The sequence below is a fragment of the Ceratotherium simum genome, chromosome 15 (genome assembly GCF_057802395.1).
Source record: "Ceratotherium simum simum isolate JZ-2026a chromosome 15, ASM5780239v1, whole genome shotgun sequence".
Classification (NCBI taxonomy): domain Eukaryota; kingdom Metazoa; phylum Chordata; class Mammalia; order Perissodactyla; family Rhinocerotidae; genus Ceratotherium; species Ceratotherium simum.
In genome coordinates, this window is record NC_141914.1 from 37,561,589 (window position 1) to 37,581,595 (window position 20,007).

The 20,007-nt window shown below is 37.7% G+C and overlaps 1 protein-coding gene across 4 annotated transcripts in view; it reads right to left on the minus strand.

The window, feature by feature from the left end:
* The window catches only part of MAP3K13 (mitogen-activated protein kinase kinase kinase 13), a 162,228-nt gene that overhangs the window by 21,774 nt on the left and 120,447 nt on the right, over positions 1 to 20,007 (minus strand). For all 4 annotated transcript variants that reach the window (XM_087439897.1, XM_087439898.1, XM_014783111.2 and 1 more), the window contains 6 exons: positions 18,788 to 19,347; positions 12,214 to 12,397; positions 7,279 to 7,470; positions 3,947 to 4,105; positions 2,223 to 2,381; positions 1,449 to 1,557 (listed from right to left, as the gene is read on the minus strand). In XM_087439897.1, the coding sequence (XP_087296023.1) occupies positions 1,449 to 1,557; positions 2,223 to 2,381; positions 3,947 to 4,105; positions 7,279 to 7,470; positions 12,214 to 12,397; positions 18,788 to 19,262 (1,278 nt within the window). In that variant the 5' untranslated portion in view covers positions 19,263 to 19,347. The remainder of the gene's footprint in view (positions 1 to 1,448; positions 1,558 to 2,222; positions 2,382 to 3,946; positions 4,106 to 7,278; positions 7,471 to 12,213; positions 12,398 to 18,787; positions 19,348 to 20,007) is intronic.

Consider the following 20,007-nt stretch of genomic DNA (forward strand, 5'->3'; position numbering starts at 1 on the left):
CCTCTCCCAGTCCAGTATCTTTTTTTAACACATACTTTCCTGGTAGGTAAACTCAGCACCCACTGGAGACGGGGGGCTACAAGGGGTAGATTGAGACACCAATTGGTAATAAAATGTCTTTTCTGAGAATGAATCTTTGAAATGATACTGGAAGTCAATGTGGAGATGGAATTCATCTTACAAAAATTCATTTTAGAAACACAGTAACACGAAGTGAGACAAAGCTATATGAGAAAAAATTAGGTAATACTGTAGTTAAATTCTGCAAGCATAAAGCTGTAATTTAGGATCATCACATTTACTTCAGAAGCCATAGTTTCATCCCATTTTACTCCTTGTGCTATTGCCTGGGTCTGGTAGGGATAAGGACCTCCCATATACTTACCTCCCACCACTCCCCATCCATATTGATAGTATTAGACCACCAAGCCTTATGACATTTATAGCATTTTTATTTAGTAGTCACAAATTCTTCCCCTCTCTGCACCCATGCCCTTACAATGTGCGTGGCAGATTCTCTCGTCAAGAGGTGAAGTCTATTTTTCAATCTGGGTTCGCCTATGACTTGCTTTGGCCAATGAGATACTAGCACCACGATGCACACACAGGCTTGAAAATCTTGAGCACTGGGGCTTGCTCTCTTGCTGCATTTGTTATCCTGAGAATACCACGTGAACAAGCCACGCCCAAGCTAGCCTGCTGAAGGATGAGAGGCCACCTGGAGGAGAACTGAGCTGCTCTGGCTAAGAGCCAGCCAATCTCCAGACTTGTGACTGAGGCCTTCTAGAACCTGCCAGCCTCCCAGCGACCTGGCAACTGACTGCAGACACGTGAGTGAGCCCGGTAAAAGCCAGCAGAAGAACCGCCTCGCCCAAATTGCCCACAGAACTGTGAGCTAAACAAAAGCTTATTGTGTTAAGCAGTAAGTTTTTGGATGGTTTGTAATGCAGTAAAGGCTAACAGATACATTAAATTATATCTTATTTGGTGCTACTGGGTGACGCATAAAGTTAGAGAAAAGGTTCTCTCTGGGTCTAAGTCTATCATGGGCTCTCTCTGGGATTTCACTTCCTTCCTCTGTACGTTAGCTTTTCTACTTCAAGGAAAGCAATACTTTCATGAAGGTCAGCAGTAATTCTAATTCACATATGTGTACATTACAGATTTCATATCCTCTTTTCCTCTTCAACACTTTCATCAGATCCCACTATGAGGATGACATTCTGATACATGTTATTTTCCAATGAGATAATAATATATGTTAAGTGCTTAAAAACTCCAAAATGTCATATGTGTGAGGTATCATAATTATTGTTTCACAATGAATAGAGTTAATTAATGTAATTGTTATAAGAATTAGAATGGCCTCTTCTAAGAGTTACTCTTTCTCATTGAGAGTTCCCTGTCTCTCTGTTCAGTGGCACCTGGTAGGAAGTTTCCAGACTTACCTGAGACTTGAAGTAAGTTTCTTGTGGGGTGGCAAGTACGTCTGCAGATGCGATGTCTAAATGCATGAGTGTCTGCCGAAAAGAAGGTCGGTTGCGAGGTTTACTCTGCCTAAAAGTGAAAAAAAAGACAGCTTGAGCATTTCATAAGTTGTGTCCAGGAGGATAAAGATTCTATTCTACTTTGTGGAAAACATTTTTGACTCCACGCACGGCTATATCTCAGGCAGTGCTGGTGCACTGAAGAGCAAAAGGAAGATGTAATTATGAGATACCTCTAATGATGAAATGGAAATTTTCAGAATCAGTGACTTGTTTGATAATAATGATCCCTTAGGAGTGGCAAAGTAATAATAGCTACCATTTACTAAGGCCTACTATTTCAAGATATAAGAAATTCTTTTTTTTTTAATATAATTTTATTTATTTATTTTTCCCCCCAAAGCCCCAGTAGATAGTTGTATGTCATAGCTGCACATCCTTCTAGTTGCTGTATGTGGGATGTGGCCTCAGCATGGCCAGAGAAGCAGTGCATCGGTGCGGGCCCGGGATCCGAACCCGGGCCGCCAGCAGCAGAGCGCGTGCACTTAACCGCAAGCCACGGGGCCGGCCCAGAAATTCTTTATTTATAAATACCTCCAAGGCTCCCAGTCTTGATACTACCAAGTGATTCACTCCAAATACACATTATAGACTTCCCTGCAGCTTTAGAGAAGTTTTAAATATGGTTTTGAGGAAGAAGATAAAAGAGAATATTGGGAGAAATATATTTCTTACCATGTCTGTTTCATAAGGATTTTGAATCCATCAGGGCAAGTGGAAGGGACCGGAAGGTGTAGGCTATTGCTTCCAACACCCCAAATAATGGCTGAAGAGTCTACATCTTTGTAAGGGATCTCTCCTGTCAGCAGCTCCCAGAGCACCACTCCAAAAGACCTACAGCAGTACCAGGACAGGTATGGAAGACATTTCAGAAAGACTGATTTGTATTTTAGTTCTTTATTAATTTCTAATCAAATATATACCCAGTTTTAAAATTCTAATACTGCTGTAAGAAAAACAGAAACAGCCAAGTAAACTCTGAAAAAAAAAATCAGTAACAAACACTGCCAGATATTAAGACATATTATAATTAATCCTGGTGCATGAATAGACAGCCAGAGTAATGGAATGGAATACAAAACCAGAAATAGGTCAAATACATATAGGAATTGAGTATTTGATAGAAGTGACATCTCAAATCAGTGGAGAAAAATTGATTATTCAATAAATGCTGTTGAGACAACTGGGGAAAAAATTAAATCTATACTTCATCTTACATCAAGATAAATTCCAAATGAACTAACAATTTAAATGTGAAAAATTAAACCACAAAAATCCTGAAAGGCACATGGGAATTTTTTTTTAATAATCTTAGAGTGGTAAAGGTTTTTCTAATTACGAAATCCAGAAGCCATAAAAGGAGAGATTGATAAATTAAACTGCGTTAAAAAAAAAATCTGGCATGGAAAAAAAACTCCACTATAAGCAAAATAACAAAATGTGGAAAGTATCTGTAATTCACATACACAAAAGGCTAATCTCCTTAATATATATAATACTCTTATAAATTGATGAGAATAAAGATCAGAGAGCCTAGCAAAGGATAAGAATATCTCACAAATAAGAAATTACAAATGGTTTGTAAACATATGAAAAAAATGTACTAGCTTACTTATAAGAAGAGGAATGCAAATGAAAACTGCACCTAAGATACCATTTTTTTTACCTATATGATTGGCAAAAGTCCAAAAGTTTAACACATTTTGTTGGTGAGACTGAGAAAACACTCTTATACATTTCTGTTGGGAACATAAATTGGTATAATCCCTAATGAGGACACTTTGGTATAATTACCCAAATTACAAATGATCCCACATTTCTACTTTATCTTATTTACTCTGCAATTTTAATATACACTATTATTTTGGTTTTAAGCATAAAAGTTATTAGTAGCCCATTTTAAGGACGGAAGAAAAGAAACTGCTACTGTTAATAGCAAAGATTTGTAACCTCAGAGGAAAAGTTGATAAAACGCATAACCATATCACAGCAAAGGACGTCACTGATATATATAATGATGGTCTGAGTCACCAAGAACAGGTAAACTTTGTTTAGTGTATTTTATTTAAGAAGGTGAGAATTATGTAATACATTTCAGAAAGACTTTTATACTAAATGTTTATTTGAAGTAAATTTTCCGTTTTCCAGAAAGTTCAGCATATTCTCTGAGGGCCCCAAAACTGATGACTTACTGAATGGGATTCACCCTAATTCCTCTCCCAATCCTTCCTACCAAGTATCATCATATTGGGTAGTACCTCAGATAATATGAAACTGAAATCAACCAGAAGTGAGTAACATTAAAGAATATTTTGGGAAAGTAGAGTGTTGAAGGAGGAAGGTGCTAATAGGGTGAAAGTGGGAAAAGGCTTTCTAGTTGGCACAGTAGTGCTGCTCACCATATATCAACTTTCTCAGAGACAGGTTCATTGCGTATCACCTCTGGCGCCATCCATGCGACTGTGCCAGCAAAGGACATCTTGGTACTTTTATCGCTGAGTTCCTTAGATGTACCAAAATCTGAAATTTTGACTGCATCTGTGTGAGTCACTAAAACACTTTAAAAAGAAATAAAGAAAACATCCAGGTCATTAGTACTAACGAAAACCATGACTCTGGCAACTGAAGATTTTTTTTTGCTGCCTCCTACCTGGTAGAATTCAGCTTGCAAGTTCCAACATTACTGGGGCGTTAGCTATACACTAGAAACAGCATCACTCATACTTGTGAGGCAGCATAGCATACAGTGGGCCTTTTACACCCGGTTTTATCCTGCCTCCACCACTTGCTAACTGTGTGATCTTTGCCAAGTTACTTAATTGTTCTAAGCCAGTTTTCTCATCTGGAAGATGGAGACAATTCAGGTCACAGTATCTTATCCACAATTTAAAAATGCAAAAAGCTCTGAAAACGGTGCATAAATATTTTTTTCCTATGTATAAGGCAAACTCACTTTATCCCACTTTGTGTGACTGTCATAGGTTTTGCTACAGATATATGAATGTGTCTGATTATAAAGTGTTGCCCCAGACTTTGCTGGGGCTGTAAGGTAATACACTATGTTACCTTTCTGAAATCATCAGACTCCAAGAGTTTTGGATAAGGGATTATGGGCTTGTAATAACGGCCATAGAATTTTTGTTTGAATTAAATGAGGTAAGATACGTAAAGCATGCATGCTCAGTAAATATTGGTTTCCACCCTTGCTGGTCTCAGACAACCCACTAAGAAAAACACTTCTTTTAAAACACTGTTTAATCATGGCCAACTGAAATCAGGCATGGGACCATGACACTAGGGATTCATTACATTAAAAGGCTAATAAGTATGCTGGGATTCCACTAATGTTGATAAGGAGAAGCAGGAATAAATTTAAGCTTAAGTAGATTCCACACAAGTCATGTTTTACTTTTCACAGTAGTTATCTGAAATGCGACCTGGGGCACGCTGCTTTTGTTAGCCTGAAGATGAACACAATCTGGTACCAGTCAAATCCAAAGTATTAACATCTCACACACTAAACTGAGTTCACTTGCAATAACCTGTTTAAAACTTTAGAATGTTGATGAGTTAGGATGTCAGAGGCTTAATGATATTGAGACCTATTTTTAACAATAAGAAGGCTAATACTCAAATAAGATCAGAATTGAGGTGGCTAGAAAACAGAAAACTTCCCAATCTATCTCCTCCCTTCTCTGTTTGAATCAGGGACCTCACATTTGTCCCTCTCCCTGCCAATGTCAAATGGTTCTCTATTTACCAGACAGCTCAGGGCTTACAATTGCTTTAGGATACCTACATCCACATCCTACTTTTGGTTTTGCACCTGATATGTAAAACTTACATAATTTAGGAATTTTGATTTAATGGTGTTAGTCTTGGTGAAAATGTATAAGGATTAAAATACCACAGGATATCTGAAATAATTGGAGAATTGATGAAACTCAGAAAAGGTGATAAGCCCCTAGAAAGAAGAACACTAGAAACTTCCTCTTCTGCCTCTTTTGTGCTGCTCATTATGGGACCTGTTGGCATGACAAGAGGGAATGGACGTGCGAGGAGACTAAAGAAGATATGATGTTGGAACTTTTGTGAAATCTTCTCTGAGACAAAGTTGGCATCACAGAGCCTATGATTTAACATAGGTAATTAAATCTCTCTTTACAGCAAGCCAGATTGATCTTCGTCTTCTCCAAGTTATCTTGGAACCCAGAGAGGTCACAGCTGCCGGGGGCTCGGGTGGTACTGATAACAGAGAGAAAGGCTTACTGGGTAACCAACTTATTACTCTAATCTTTAAATGACATGAGTTAAAGAGAGTAGTATGTGATTTTATATATTCTAAAATTTCCTGACTTTGTCCTCTAAAACTAATTCTCAAGGAGAACAAGGTGGCTAAGGAGGAGACCATTCAAAGAAGCCTTTGGCAAGTATTTATGTACTTTATGTGTATGTAGCGATGACAAAAGGAGCAGGTTGTGTTGAGAATGGGAACAGAAGGAATGAACACTATAATAAAGTTTATATGCAAGTAAAGCAAGGAGGAAGTTGTTCATGAACTAATGTAATAAACATTGTTGAGAACTACAGTAATAAATACGAGCTGCTTGAAGTTTATAATCAAGGACTGATTTGTATCTTCCACGGAGAAGAGGCAGGATTCATTGTGAATCCCTCACCTTCACATGATGATAGGATGCAGTGCTCTTTGCTCTAAAAGTTCTGGGTTCAAGTCCTGTCTTCATAACTTTGGGCTCTAACTTGTTCCTTATATAAAATAAGAATAATGCTACTAGCTGCGTCTATTCCACACAATTTTTTCCAAGATCAAAGCAGATGTGATAATGGACATTAAAAAATGTTGTAAACAATGAAAGCACTATACAAATATGTTTTTGAAAAAAGATTAATTCTTCTCTGGTTCTCTAAACCAAGATGTGATAAGAAATAATAAAAATAATTTTTAAAAATAGGAGCTACACTGAAATATACCATTTTATCAATTCCTTTCTTTCCTTCACGCAATTTGGGGAACTGAATACACACTCCTCTTAAAGTGATTATTGGTAGCCAAAGAATCATTTTGAAAACAAAGATTACTAGAAACAGCTCTGCTTCTCTTAAATGACCAGTTTATATTAGCTTATGGACATTGTGAACCTTGTAACTCTTTATTTTCTTCTTTGCCTAGACTCTAGGAAGCTCAAAGCCAAATATGAAGTCCACCTCCAAGGACTGCACAGAATATTATGGCACACACTTTGTGAACAAGCTTTAGTTCTAATGTTTTTATTTTCTCTTTGCCTCTGTTTCTTATTCATCCATTTTTATCCTGTTGTATACATTTCTGAAACTCAGTTTAAAAAATTGTTTTTTTGGGAACACATTTGGAAAACAACAAATCAAGTCTTCAAGTGGGAAAGTTTGGCATTAATTATCTGAGATGATGGAAAGTGAATACTTCAGTTAATAATGAATTTTGTTTCACAGTTTTACCATTAAAAAGCAACAAAAACGGGAAACCAGTGTCAGGTGCATGGACATACCTGCCATATAGTACGTAAGTAGGTCAACAACAATTCCCAAAACATGCAAACAGAATTACCCACTGTACTGACTTAAACTGAACTGAAAGTAAGATGTCTAAAGACATCAACTATGGCTGATAAAATTCCTTATTTATAACAAAGCAATAAAACAAAATGGCCAAAAAACTAGCTCCAGAACTCACTTAGGTGATTTGAGATCACGATGAATAATTTTATGGAGGTGCAAATAATTCATTCCACTTGCAATTCCCGTGGACCAGTCCACTAGCAGTCGAGGCGTGATCTTCCTGCCAGCTCGCAAAACCTCGTAGAGCTGTCCATGGGCACAGTATTCCATGATGATACAATAGCATGGGGCCTGAGTACAAACACCTCTTTCAAGAAAACACAAACATGTATATAATACACACATACATACAAGCATACATGTATACATATTTATAGTTTAAGAATATTTAATAAATTTAATAAAGACCCGTTCTCTATCCATATTATTTTTAAAATGCATAGAATCTTTCCTGATTCTTAAATTACCATTAAAACCCCTCTAGTCTACAGGTTTCTCTATTACGCATACAGACAATTTCAGTTTGTTTTGGTCATTCCAGATATCTATATGCTGTGCTGTACCCAGTGCTTTTTCTGTGGGACCATTCCATTCTGGAACAAAGAGCACCCTTTCCTGAGACTTGTGTAGGCTGGATACTGTGTTGTTTTAGATTAAGAATAATTTAAATATCTTCCTTTTAAAATTAAATAGAGGGCTTTATATATAGTGTACAGAGAGAATTCAAATAAAATATTGCTATTTTTACTATTATTTGTTGAATTTTAAATTACTCAAATTTAAGATAACTAACTAGATTGAGGACCAAAAAAGAGTCAATTTTCTACTTTATATAGTCTTTGAAAAACATTTCTGTTTAGAATAAAAATAATGCTACATAATGTATTATACTTCTATGCAGCCTATATTTGCATCAATTCCTACGTCTTCCATGAAGCCTTTCCTCATTATTCCAGTCTAAAAAGATCTTTCTCTTCTCTAAATTCCTCTGCCTACTTAGCAGCCATTAGTTTTTTACATGCAATTTTTCTCTCCCCATACAGATTATAGGCTTCTGGAAGGGAAAGGTCTTCAAGTTCTTTTCTTTCTACCACATGGCCTATAAGTTCACTGCAAGTTCTTAACAAATACTTCTTAACTCACCGTTAACTTTCTTTGCTGATAAAGCCTTCACACAAGCACGTGCAGAGGCAAGGGGTAGGAACAAGAGGACTAACATGAAAGAAAATCTATTTCTCAGGCATGTTTACATGTTTATTTAATTGTCTTATTTAATCTGCCCCAAACCATTGTAAGATAGATATTACCTTTTCCGTTTTTACAGGTAAGGCTCAGAGAGGGAAAGTGACTTGTTCAAGAAGAGACAACTAATAAGGGACAGATCCGGGATTCAAATCCAGTCTGTCTAACTTGAGAGCCCGTGCTCTTTCCACTCACTATGCTACACTGCCTCCCTTTTAGCTTTTTAACTTCTGTACAGACAAGCATACTGGGGATTCCTATGTTAATATTGTCACCTTATAAAAGTGGGAAAATCTTATTAACTCTACTTCACAGTTTTGTTCTGAGGATGAGAAAAGAGAAGAAAAATTACCACATATAGTTCTCTATGTCCCATCTTTCAGTGGTATGTATGTCTTCCTTCAAAACTTTCTAGAAAAGTTATCAGAATATTCTATCTACAAGACTGCCAGCTGAAGTCCTCAGCCAGCTACCAATTCACGCCCTATCTCTTAGGCAGCTGTGAGGAAAGACTTTAGAGGCCATGACTTGTGATCATGTGAAAATCTTATAACAATAGCAGGTTACAAAGAAGTATAATTAGTCTTCACTTTCCCTGCCTTGATCTGCCTGTCAAATGCCACAAAGCTATTTCTATTACTCTCCTATCATTTTCTAAGCTACTCAGAATTCTCATCTTGATTTTTGTTTTTCGGGTGTTTTTTGTCAGGAAGATTGGCTCTGAGCTAACACCTGTGCCCATCTTCCCCTATTTTGTATATGGGACGCCGCCACACATGGCTCGATGAGCAGTGCATCGGCTGCACCAGGATTCGAACCTGTGAACCCCAGGATGCCGAAGCGAAGCATGGAAACTTAAACCCTATGCCACTGGGCCGGCCCCTCTTCTTGATTTTAGGTGAAAATTTTTTTTCGAGTTTCTGTTACTTGACTTTTAGGAAAGCTCAGTGGAGTACAAGTGTATAGCAACTACAAACAATTTAATTTTCATTACAGAGAAATAACAAGGCAGGAATAACGTAATGTGCTTAAGAATCAAAATAAATATTTGTTTGAACCTAGTAAGCATCTTATTCAAGTACACTTTGACTTGTCACACAAACACAGGCAGAAAGGGTCTAACAGTGATGTTATGTACTTTTCATCCTTCTTGACTGACGAATGAGAAGCAATCATTCCATCACCCCTGTACTATGACAAGGCTTCTTAGTAGCTATAAATAACAGCCCTATAATCACTTCTAATTGCTACCTTTTCTTCCCCTTGGCACTCAATTCCATTAGGAACAGTCAGGTTGGGTTTTCATAAAAGATTACTTAAAAAAAATTGGAAGAAAAAAAGAATATAGTATTCTTTTCTCGCACTTCCCCTTCTGTACGTGGTTCTTACTAACTTCAAAAGAAGCTGTAAGCACAGAAATCAGTATCCAGAGAGAGACATACTAAAATCTAATCATGCCTTCATATCTTCCAGACGGTCCTGAATGATTCATTGGCCAAGCAACACATGGCACAGATGGGTGCAAACACAACACTGCACAATGCCTCAAGAGCATGGTGTAATGGGCAGGGACACAGTCTCACTATTGTCTTCCCTGGAGAGGTAAAGACTATTCAAGCGTCTTCAGCCTAAAGAATTGGGCACCAGCAGGGCAATACTTGTCCAAAATGCTGAAAACTGCATACGCAGGTAGGAGGGTCAGAAGAGTGAAGCATGGAAAAGACTGGGAGGAAAAAGGACAAAGCAAAAGAAGGGAAGGAAAAATAAAGCTGCTCACACCCATCCTCTTAGGACACATTTCTACCTTCAGTTACCCAGGACATCCTACTGGAAAGCCCTCTTACCTGGGACTCACAGCCTAGTTCACTTCAGGAGGCCAAAAAGCCATGTTAATCTACAGAATATTCAGTGTCTCACACCCAGTGTCCTAGTGATCTAAGCTTAAACGTTTAGTTAAATGGAAGGCTCTTCCTTCCATTTAGGATGATGTAGCATCCTGGAAGTGATGATCCTCAGTAAAGTAAAATGAAGGAAAGAAGCGAGTCTCTGATATTCTGTCTGCTTAAAAATAATCCTCCTGCGGGCCGGCCTGGTGGCGCAAGTGGTTAAGTGCGTGTGCTCTGCTGCGGAGGTCCAGGGTTCTCCGGTTCGGATCCCGGGTGCGCACCGACGCATCACTTGTCAGGCCATGCTGTGGCGGCATCCCATATAAAGTGGAGGAAGATGGGCATGGATGTTAGCCCAGGGCCAGTCTTCCTCAGCAAAAAGAGGAGGATTGGCAGATGTTAGCTCAGGGCTGATCTTCCTCACACACACACAAAAGTAATAATCTTCCTATTGTCTGTTGAAATTGATCATCTTTGGACAGATTACAATTGGTCTCCACAGCATTTTGTTTTAGTTTCACATCCTCCTGGCCCTACTAGGGCAACCAATGATAGAATCACTACAGCAACTGAAGCTCCCTCTCCCATGTCCTCTGCATGGATGTTCCTTCCACAAGGAAATGAATCCAAGCAATTCGTTTAGTATCTTAGTTGAATGCTTCTCATCTTTTCAGAAGTCTTTCCCCTTCTATAAGGGGTCTTGTTTGGGAATCAAAACTCAACTTCAATACTCATTTAAATCTATTCTATAAAACCTGTACCCAAGGTTTCTATTCCTTACATTGAGGATGTGATTCTAATTAAAAATTATCACATGACAGGTTTAGGTTTATAATGGGAGTTTTATCAAGGAAAGAATCTCTCTTGAGGGCTGGGAGAAGTTTCACCTAGCTTAAGGAAGGGAGATGTATAAGTTATTCCACTTTTAATGTAGCCTCATTGGTCATACTAGTTTCTAGGATTGAAATATATATATATATAAAATATACAAGAAGTTCTAGTTTCTAAACTTTCATCCCACCTAAAGGCTACCTTTCCTGTTCTTCATCTTCCCTTCTCTAAAGCTACTCACCATTTATTTGTTCAAGTCTAGGGCAAAATTTGAAGGCTGGCAAAAGAGGGAACTCAAGGGAAATGTGCAGGCAGAAGAGATTACACATATTTAGAGCTCAGCACTGCCAAATTTGGTGATTTCCACAAATTTACCTTTGAGCCACCCCCTTTTGCTAGGGATCCCTGCCAATATTATGAAAATAATGATCTAAACTAGAAAGATATGTTCACACGCTCCTGAAAACAACTACTTTGTGAAAAGAAAATAGCATATAACTTACTATCATCAATAACGCTACTATCATTAGATTTAGAAAGCAGAGTATTTGGCATTACTCGAAAAGGGATCTAGCAAAACCTAGATGAGGCATGGAGAAATACTCTGAAGGTAACTGTTACTATAAGTTAATATTTAAGAAGGGACACTAATAGAAACTAATAAAAAATACATATCTATTCCATAAGTACTAATTATTCTCTGATCACTTCAGATGTTAGCTTTGTTTTCTTAAATGAATTTTAGGATGTCCAGGTTATCTCAAAGTGACCTCTGTCACCCTATTAATAAATTAGCTTGATTTAGTAGATCTGACTGCTTGACAGGAATCCACCTTCTCTCTCTCTGTCCCATGTACGTCCCTTCCAAATAGCAGGAGATATGGCAAAACGAACTATTAGATTGTAAAATCCTTAAAGACATGACTCCAATTTAATAGTTCTTTGGTACCCTCCCAAAGCACCCACCAGAGTGCTAAGTCTATAGCGTGTTCTTAACATGTCTTTCAAAGCAGGAACTTAAATGTTATATTGGGGGAAAGAAAATCTCTCTATTTCTTAAAAAAACAAAAAACAAAACCGCCTTGACCTACTTGAAAGCGATGATGTTAGGGTGCTTCAACTTCCTCAAATGCTTGATATCCGTCTCATTCTGTTCTCTCACTTTCTTGATGGCCACCTCCTCCGCTCGGAACTTGCCCAAGAAGACAGCTCCTTGGGCTCCACTACCCAGCCACTGCAGCTCTGAGATTTCCTCAAATGGCACTTCCCAAGTATCTAGGCACATAAGCAAGAAACAAGCTTAAAGAGATCTCGGAATTTGCTCAGGGACCATTTTATAAGGCTACTCTGAAGGTACCAACTTCACCATCACCCAAAACGATCTCTCCTTTTTGTTTCCCACTTGGTAACTCACCAAAAGATATAACCTTTCTATGGGCCTCGATACTATAGATCAGATATGCACATGTACTAGTTTGTATCAATTTTTAACCAGTGAAATCAAGCAGATCAGAGATCTCCAATATACTCTCCTCCAAACAAAACATATCCTGACTCTCCCGCAGCCCCATCTCTCACTGCAAGCTTGCATGTTCAGTCAATTCACCCATCTGTCTCTACACCACTATCCCTACCCCATCACCCTTTATAAGTGTTGTTTTATTCCTCTTTGAATTTCTAGTGCAGATGCTCCATTACTCCTTGCTGAATTCATTTTCAATAATACTCTCCTAAGGACTTAATTATACATAATACTTACATTAGTATCTACCTTTTATTGAGTACTTAGTTTATGCCAGACCCTAGCATAGTGCTTTACATATCTCATGTGTTTAATCTTTAAAACAATCCTCCAAGTTTGGTCTTATTATTGTTATTTAAAGTTGAGAAAAGTAAGACATAGAATGGTTAAGTAACCTACCCAAGGTTATATAGTTGGTAAGTGGCAGAACAGGGCCCAGAAATCCAGAATTGGCTGATTCCAGGGACAGTGCCTTCTCTACTATACCACATTGCCTCTCACAAAGTAACTAAGTGGGTCATTAGTCATGACGTGTTTATCCATATAGATGCAGTATTTTCAAGTTTCTCTTTTTCTTAGAGTTTGATTTTTTTTTTTTGCACCAAAAATTTAACAGGGATCCTTTCTAAGTGGTGGCATTATTGTTGATTCATATTATGTTCTTTATCCTTTTCAGTATTAAAATTTTTTTTACTATAAGCTATGTTACTTTTAATGAATAAAATGCTATTTTAAATAAAGCACTTCAAAAATTCAATCAGTATGTGCTTTAATCTTATGAAACTTAAGAATATAACCCATTGATCCTTCTCCTTGTCTTCCCTTTTAGCAGCGCATTATCACTGCACTGGCAAGAAATGAACATCAAAGAGCTTGGAGCCCCACGGACTGAGGAGAAGGATGATGACAACGTTAAAGGTTATAAGAGATTCTCATCAGATCACCGATCAGTAAAAGGCCACTGCTTGCAGAACACTGAACAAGATAGCATTGAATTAGCTTCAAAGATATTCTGGTCTTGAAATCAAATCAACTCACTATGTACTATGTTGATGAAGCAAGAGCAGAAAGAGCTCATCAGCATCTAGAAGGGAATCACATTTCCTTCTTTTCTAATTTTCTCTACCTTAAAAGAAATTCTGTACGTTCTTAATAAAGTGTGGTTTCTCATTACAATGGTTAAAACATGACCTTCAATACATAGAGCAGGAAAAATTATAGTGCGGTTGGTTTATAGTATGGCGTTCGTCCCATTCTTATGATATGAGCAGTATTAAAGGTGTCTGCTCTATTGGAATCGATTAGATGCTATTTAAAAACAAATCCCTCTAGATAAAAATAGCTCACAAAGATGAAACCACTAAAGGAACAAATGGTACCAAGTGAGATTTGGGAGGAAGCAGTGAGTTACAGACTTGACTGTTTTCAATATTTTTATGGCATCTAACGGCTGACATGGATTGAGTGGCTGAAGCAGTCTCACTTGGGTCCCCACAGGCTTATTGGTGCAGCGCACACAGCACGCAGGTATTGATGACACGCTGTAAAAGAGTTTTACTCATTAGGTGTCCAGAGAAGAACTAAACACACTGTCATTTTGACCTTCCGGGGGCTGAATAAAGTCCTATTCCTGGATTCTGGGCAAGAACATAACCGAGCAAGAACATAATATTTCTCTGAATAACTTTATAGAAGTCCAAGTTGCCCTAACTTTTCATAAAATAACTATTAAAATTAGACAATCTTTGGGTGTCTTTTTTCCTATTTACTCAATCTTTATTTACTGTTAAATACTAGAAACGTTAGCAAATATTAGAAAAAACAGAAAAACATGTATTTTATCTGAAATCCCATCCCATATCCAGTTTTCATCTTCTCCTCTAGTCTTTGCTCATATGTATACAGCTTTGTAAAAGTTGTATGTGATGTAGATAAGGAGAACAGATTAGTGGTTACCAGAGAAGAAGGGGATGGGGGGAGGGTAAGGGGTATAAAGGGACATATATGTACAGTGATGGATAAAAACTAGACTAGTGGTGGTGAACACGAGGCAATCTATACAGAAACTGAAATATAATGATGGACCTGAAAATTACACAGTGTTATAAGCCAATATGACCTCAATAAACAAAAAACAAAAAACAAAACAGGTCTATAGTTGCATTGGGATGGGGTAGCAGAGGTCAGAGGTGGGAGAAAGGGACAGGAGGAAATTTTGGGGAGTGATAGATACGTAGTTCTCATAAACTTGAAGGAGCTTTCTCTCTATTTCTTTGAATATATGAAGAGAATATTTTACAAAAGCCACTTTCTTTTATTTTTTGAACAAAATATTTTTATAGTCATCTGTCATTTCCTTTGTAATTTCTTCTACTTCTAATCCATGTTCTAAGAGTGATCTATAGTTGATTTTTTTAAAGTTTAACCTTTATATCCATCTGGAGTTTATTTTGGTGTATGGTGTGAGGACTGATGTAAATTAATTTTTTCCCATATTGTTATTTAGTGATCCCAAGACAATTTGTTAAATAACCCTTTCTTTTCACATAATTTTAAATGCTTACACTGTAATTTATTATATTTTTAATAAATAATGCCTATTACTTAGTATTTTTAGAAAATGAGAAATAAATGAATTATTAAAAGACAAATGATAAGTATGTTTGGCATTCAAATACCAAAGGTTGAGGATAATATAATAAGGAACAAAATATTCCTCTACCAACAGTAGCTCATGCTTGTGTTATCCAGCTATGTTCAGCCAAGTCTTAAGTATCCATGGAAAAATAAAGGGGATAGCATTGGTAATTCAAGAACACACAATGTAAAATAAAGTAATACTTAAACAACCTTTCCATCAATCTTTTCACTAGAACTGATTACCAGAAGTAAAATTGATCGATGTGATTTAATCCTCTCTGTCCTGTCCCAATGTCCCTGTCAATATCTAGTAGGGAGCCAAGGAACAGGAAAATGTCAGAAAAAGAATGTTAGCAACAAGGATGTGCAAAATTGGAGGCCTAGATCACTGACGAGCTCGAGCACTAACCTCACAACAATAGAAACCGGCTGTGCTCCCTCCAGGGTTAGTTCCAGACTTTCTGCTGCTTTTACATCTGTCCCACTGGTACTCTGTCCCAGCTGTTATCTTCTCCCTGATTCATCACTATGACTACTATCTTAATTCCAGTATCCACCATGATCCCTAGGACGGAGAAAAAGCCACATGCCCACCCACTTTAACGCATAAGTTCTCCTTTGTTTATTCAGACACATCTGTGACAATACTTGCTTTGAGACTGGGAACTATTTGGCAATAAAAGATTCCAATTACACACACTACCTTACTTAGACTTCACTACCAACATACTAAATGGGAGATGAAGACATCATTAAAATTTTCAAAAATCTAGTGAAATTTCCTCATAAGTACCAAATGCAGGGACACATCTGTCACACGTGCTATCCTTTGGTTGACTGTAATCCAGGATTAAAGATTAGCTCCCTGATCCCAGAGCTGACAAGGGAAAAACTGCACATAGTTTCTGGCTAGCAAATCTCTTTTACAGCCCACAGCAACACCAGCCCGCAGTAGGATTCCTGTCACCTGCTGAAGAGTGAGGCAGCTGCTGTTCCCTGTAAGCGTAAACTGACCAGGCCTATTTCTTATTTATTCCTGAAATAAGCCTTTCTGAAAGTCACAGAATCAATTGGAAGACAAATTAAATACAAGTTTATAGAACAATAAAATAAATTTTAAAGGCTCCTTTTAACAGATACGGGATGTGACTTTTCTTTAACAGACACAGGATGTTACTTCTCTTTATGAGTCTGAACCTCAACGTTGCATTTAGATCCTGAGACCTTCAAGTTACCACCAAAATAATTATGAGACTAGACAAGTTCAGATCCTAAAAACCAAATGTAGTTTATCAAATCAGTAGATATTAGTAGGTTTTGTGTCTAAGCAGAGAAGAGGAATTTTTAAAAAATAAATTAAGGGTGGTTATCGCTGGTTGTGGGATGACAAGTGATTTTTATTTTCCTCTTTGTGCTTATCATTATTTCCAATTTTAAAAACAATAATACTGTTTAACATAGAAGTCCCTAACCATTGTGTGACAAGGAACAACTTTTTAATTTCCTTGAAACTTTAAGATAATGGAGGGGGAAAAAGGGTGGAGTGTGCAAGGTATGAGAGTATGTATGAAAGACACAGAGACAGACAGACAGACAAAACCCAGGGAGTGACAAAGAATTTCTGCATGGAGCAGGGATGGATGCTGTGGTTGACAAATCCTGAAAAGTACACCTGGAATTGACAGATTTATCAGTAAATCCCAATGCACTTGTGGGGAAGGAAGGGAGAGAGGTTGGTATTGGTTTAGGAGAAAGTATTTGAGAAACAGGAAAAATAGAATGCATGGGAAAAGTACGTAATGGTGACTGATGTCAACTGGCTATTGTGGAAAAGCTGTCAGCAGTCTTGACTAAAAGAGATGAATAATTTTCTTTTTTTTTTTGTGAGGAAGATCAGCCCTGAGGTACCATCCAGGCCAATCCTCCTCTTTTTGCTGAGGAAGACTGGCCCTGAGCTAACATCCACGCCCATCTTCCTCCACTTTATATGGTACGCCACCACAGCATGGCTTGACAAGTGGTGCGTCAGTGCGCGCCCGGGTCCGAACCCAGGCCGCCAGCAGCGCAGTGCGCACACTTAACCGCTACACCATGGGGCCAGCCCCGAGATGAATAATTTTTAAGAGAGGGTCACAGAGTCCAACATTCAGTTATAAAATAAATAAAACAATCTCATTTCTGGTCCACAGTTTTCCTTTCCAGAATTCTTCACGAGAGAACTCATAACAACTGAATTATTTACATAAGGCTATAAAGATATGTATCAAAAGCCTTAAAAACAATAAACCTTTTGAACCCAACCATACTTCTTCTAGGAATTTATCTTAAGGCGTAATCAAAGATGTGTGTGAAAACTAATAGATGTTCATTGTAGTGTAGCTTATAATCACTAAACATAATAAGCAAATTAAGTGTCAAGCCATAGAGGATTGCTTAAATAAATATTGGCAAGTTCACACAATTTAACATTATGCAGCCATTAAAATGATACTGAAGACATATATTTCATACTATGGGAAATGTTCACAATATGAAATGAAAAACCTACAAAACAGTATGGCTATTTTTTTTAAAGCACACACACACAAATAGACTAACACAATACATACCAAAAATATTAATGGTGGTTATTCTCAGGAGACTGGGAATCCTGGATTATTTTAACTATTTTTTGGAACTGACCTGTATTTTTCAAATTTTCTACATATATTACTTTCGTCATCAGGAGACAAAACTTCTTCTAAAGAATATAAATGAAGGTATAAAGAACACTAGGGCCATGTGTTGCCTTTATGTCAAAAGCATACTGCTTGAATTGGAATATATGAATATATATGTTACATAATGATGGGAGTTAAAAATTTACTTTTTAAAGAGCTGTTGAATTTAGAAATAATAAAGCTTTTCAAGATCGGTTACATATTTTGTTCTTTCCTCAAAATGTGAGCTTTCTGTGCTATGACAGCAAGATAATAATTCCTTTTTACTAACCTAAGGCAGGCCTGGAATCTTCAGGGGCAGTACTTGTCATGTGGCTTCTGTCTAGTATTGAACTAGTCCAGTAGCCACCAGACTTTCTGATTATATAAACTTTTATTAAAAAATTTTTAAACATGCACTCACTGATTTATTTATAAATTATATATCCGTACAACTTTATTAAAATACCAAATATATATGAATACATGCATGAAAATAGAAATTTTAAATGATGAGATAAAAGGAACAGGAGCTGTAACATTTTCTTCCTCATAATGCCATGGATTGTCTTATATGTAGTCTACTTTGGACACCACTGGACTGGACAACCACAAAAGATGGGCTTTGACCATAAAAGACTCAACAAATGTGAATTTGCTCCATTCAGCAGGTATATAGGAAATCAATATGAGGTATTTATCTGGTCCTAGTTCTTTAATTTATCCACAGGTCAAAGGTTATCTAGTTAATGATGGTGCTGTGTTTACACAGGAAATACCTTCCTGGTTCATACTCTAGCTTACCTTGCTGCTGTAATTTGTAATCAGTGGAATATGCCTTCCCAATGATATTCCAGACAGGCCTTAAGCATCCAAATAGTCCTTCAAGAAACCCACCACTGCCGCTGCCCGACCTGCTGAACTGAATCTTGATGTCTTCAGTTCCACTCGTGCTCTCTCCATCCATGGTGTTGCTGTTCCCCTGAGACATGGCCATCTCTGATTCATCTTGTTCCCTTAGCTGAAGAACACTGTTCTCAAACTGGTCCCTGGAATCCTCGCTTACGCTTGTCAACACTGTTGTGGTGATGGGGCTGTTCATGCCCTCAGTTAGCTCTGTTTGCACCACCCCCTTTTCCTGTTGGTCCTTAAGGAGCTTGGGTGAAGGCTGGCTCCCCATTGGTGTGAGTTCATCCTGTAGTCCATTGAAGGTTTTGTTTTCACTCAAGGGTAAGCGTGGGGAGGAGGAGCAGCTCAGGCGCTCCTGAGGGTCGGCCATTGTGCCATGAGTATGCCCAAGGTGCTGAGGTGATACTCAGAGGATTATTAGAATAGAGTTCCGAAGTAAGAGAGGCCTCCACAACCTGAGGAAGACAGGAAGATATCAGATCACCCTTTCTTTAGTCATCCACACTACTATCCTTCTGTTTATAATAACATTGAAACAATGAGGCTTGGTTAAACAGTGGTGTATAGCCACATGATGGCATACTGTGCACCAATTTAAAATCATGTTGTAGAAGAGTATTTACTAATGTGAGAAAATGTTCATGACATATTAATATAAAAAACAAGGTAGAACAATATATACAACATAAACTGTTTTTAAATTATTTATTTAAAAGGATACCCAAACACATATACAAGAAAAAAGACTGGAAGGATACATCTAAAGAATTAACAATAGTTAATTCTAGGCAGTTAGATTTGGGAGGGGTTTATATTGCTGTGTTTTTCAAGATATTCCAAGCATTCTGCATTAATGTGTTGATAAAGACTGAATGTTTGTGTCCCCTCAAATTCATATGTTGAAACCCAATCCCTATTGTGATGGTATTTGGAGGTGGGGCCTTTGGGAGGTGATTAGGTCATGATGGTAGAGCCTTCATGAATCGGATTAGTGCCCTTCTAAAAGAGACCCCAGAGAGCTCCCTTGCCTCTTCTGCCATGTGAGGACACAGTGAAAAGATGGCTGTCTATGAAAAGGAAGTAGGCCCTCACCAGATATTGAATCTGCCAGCACC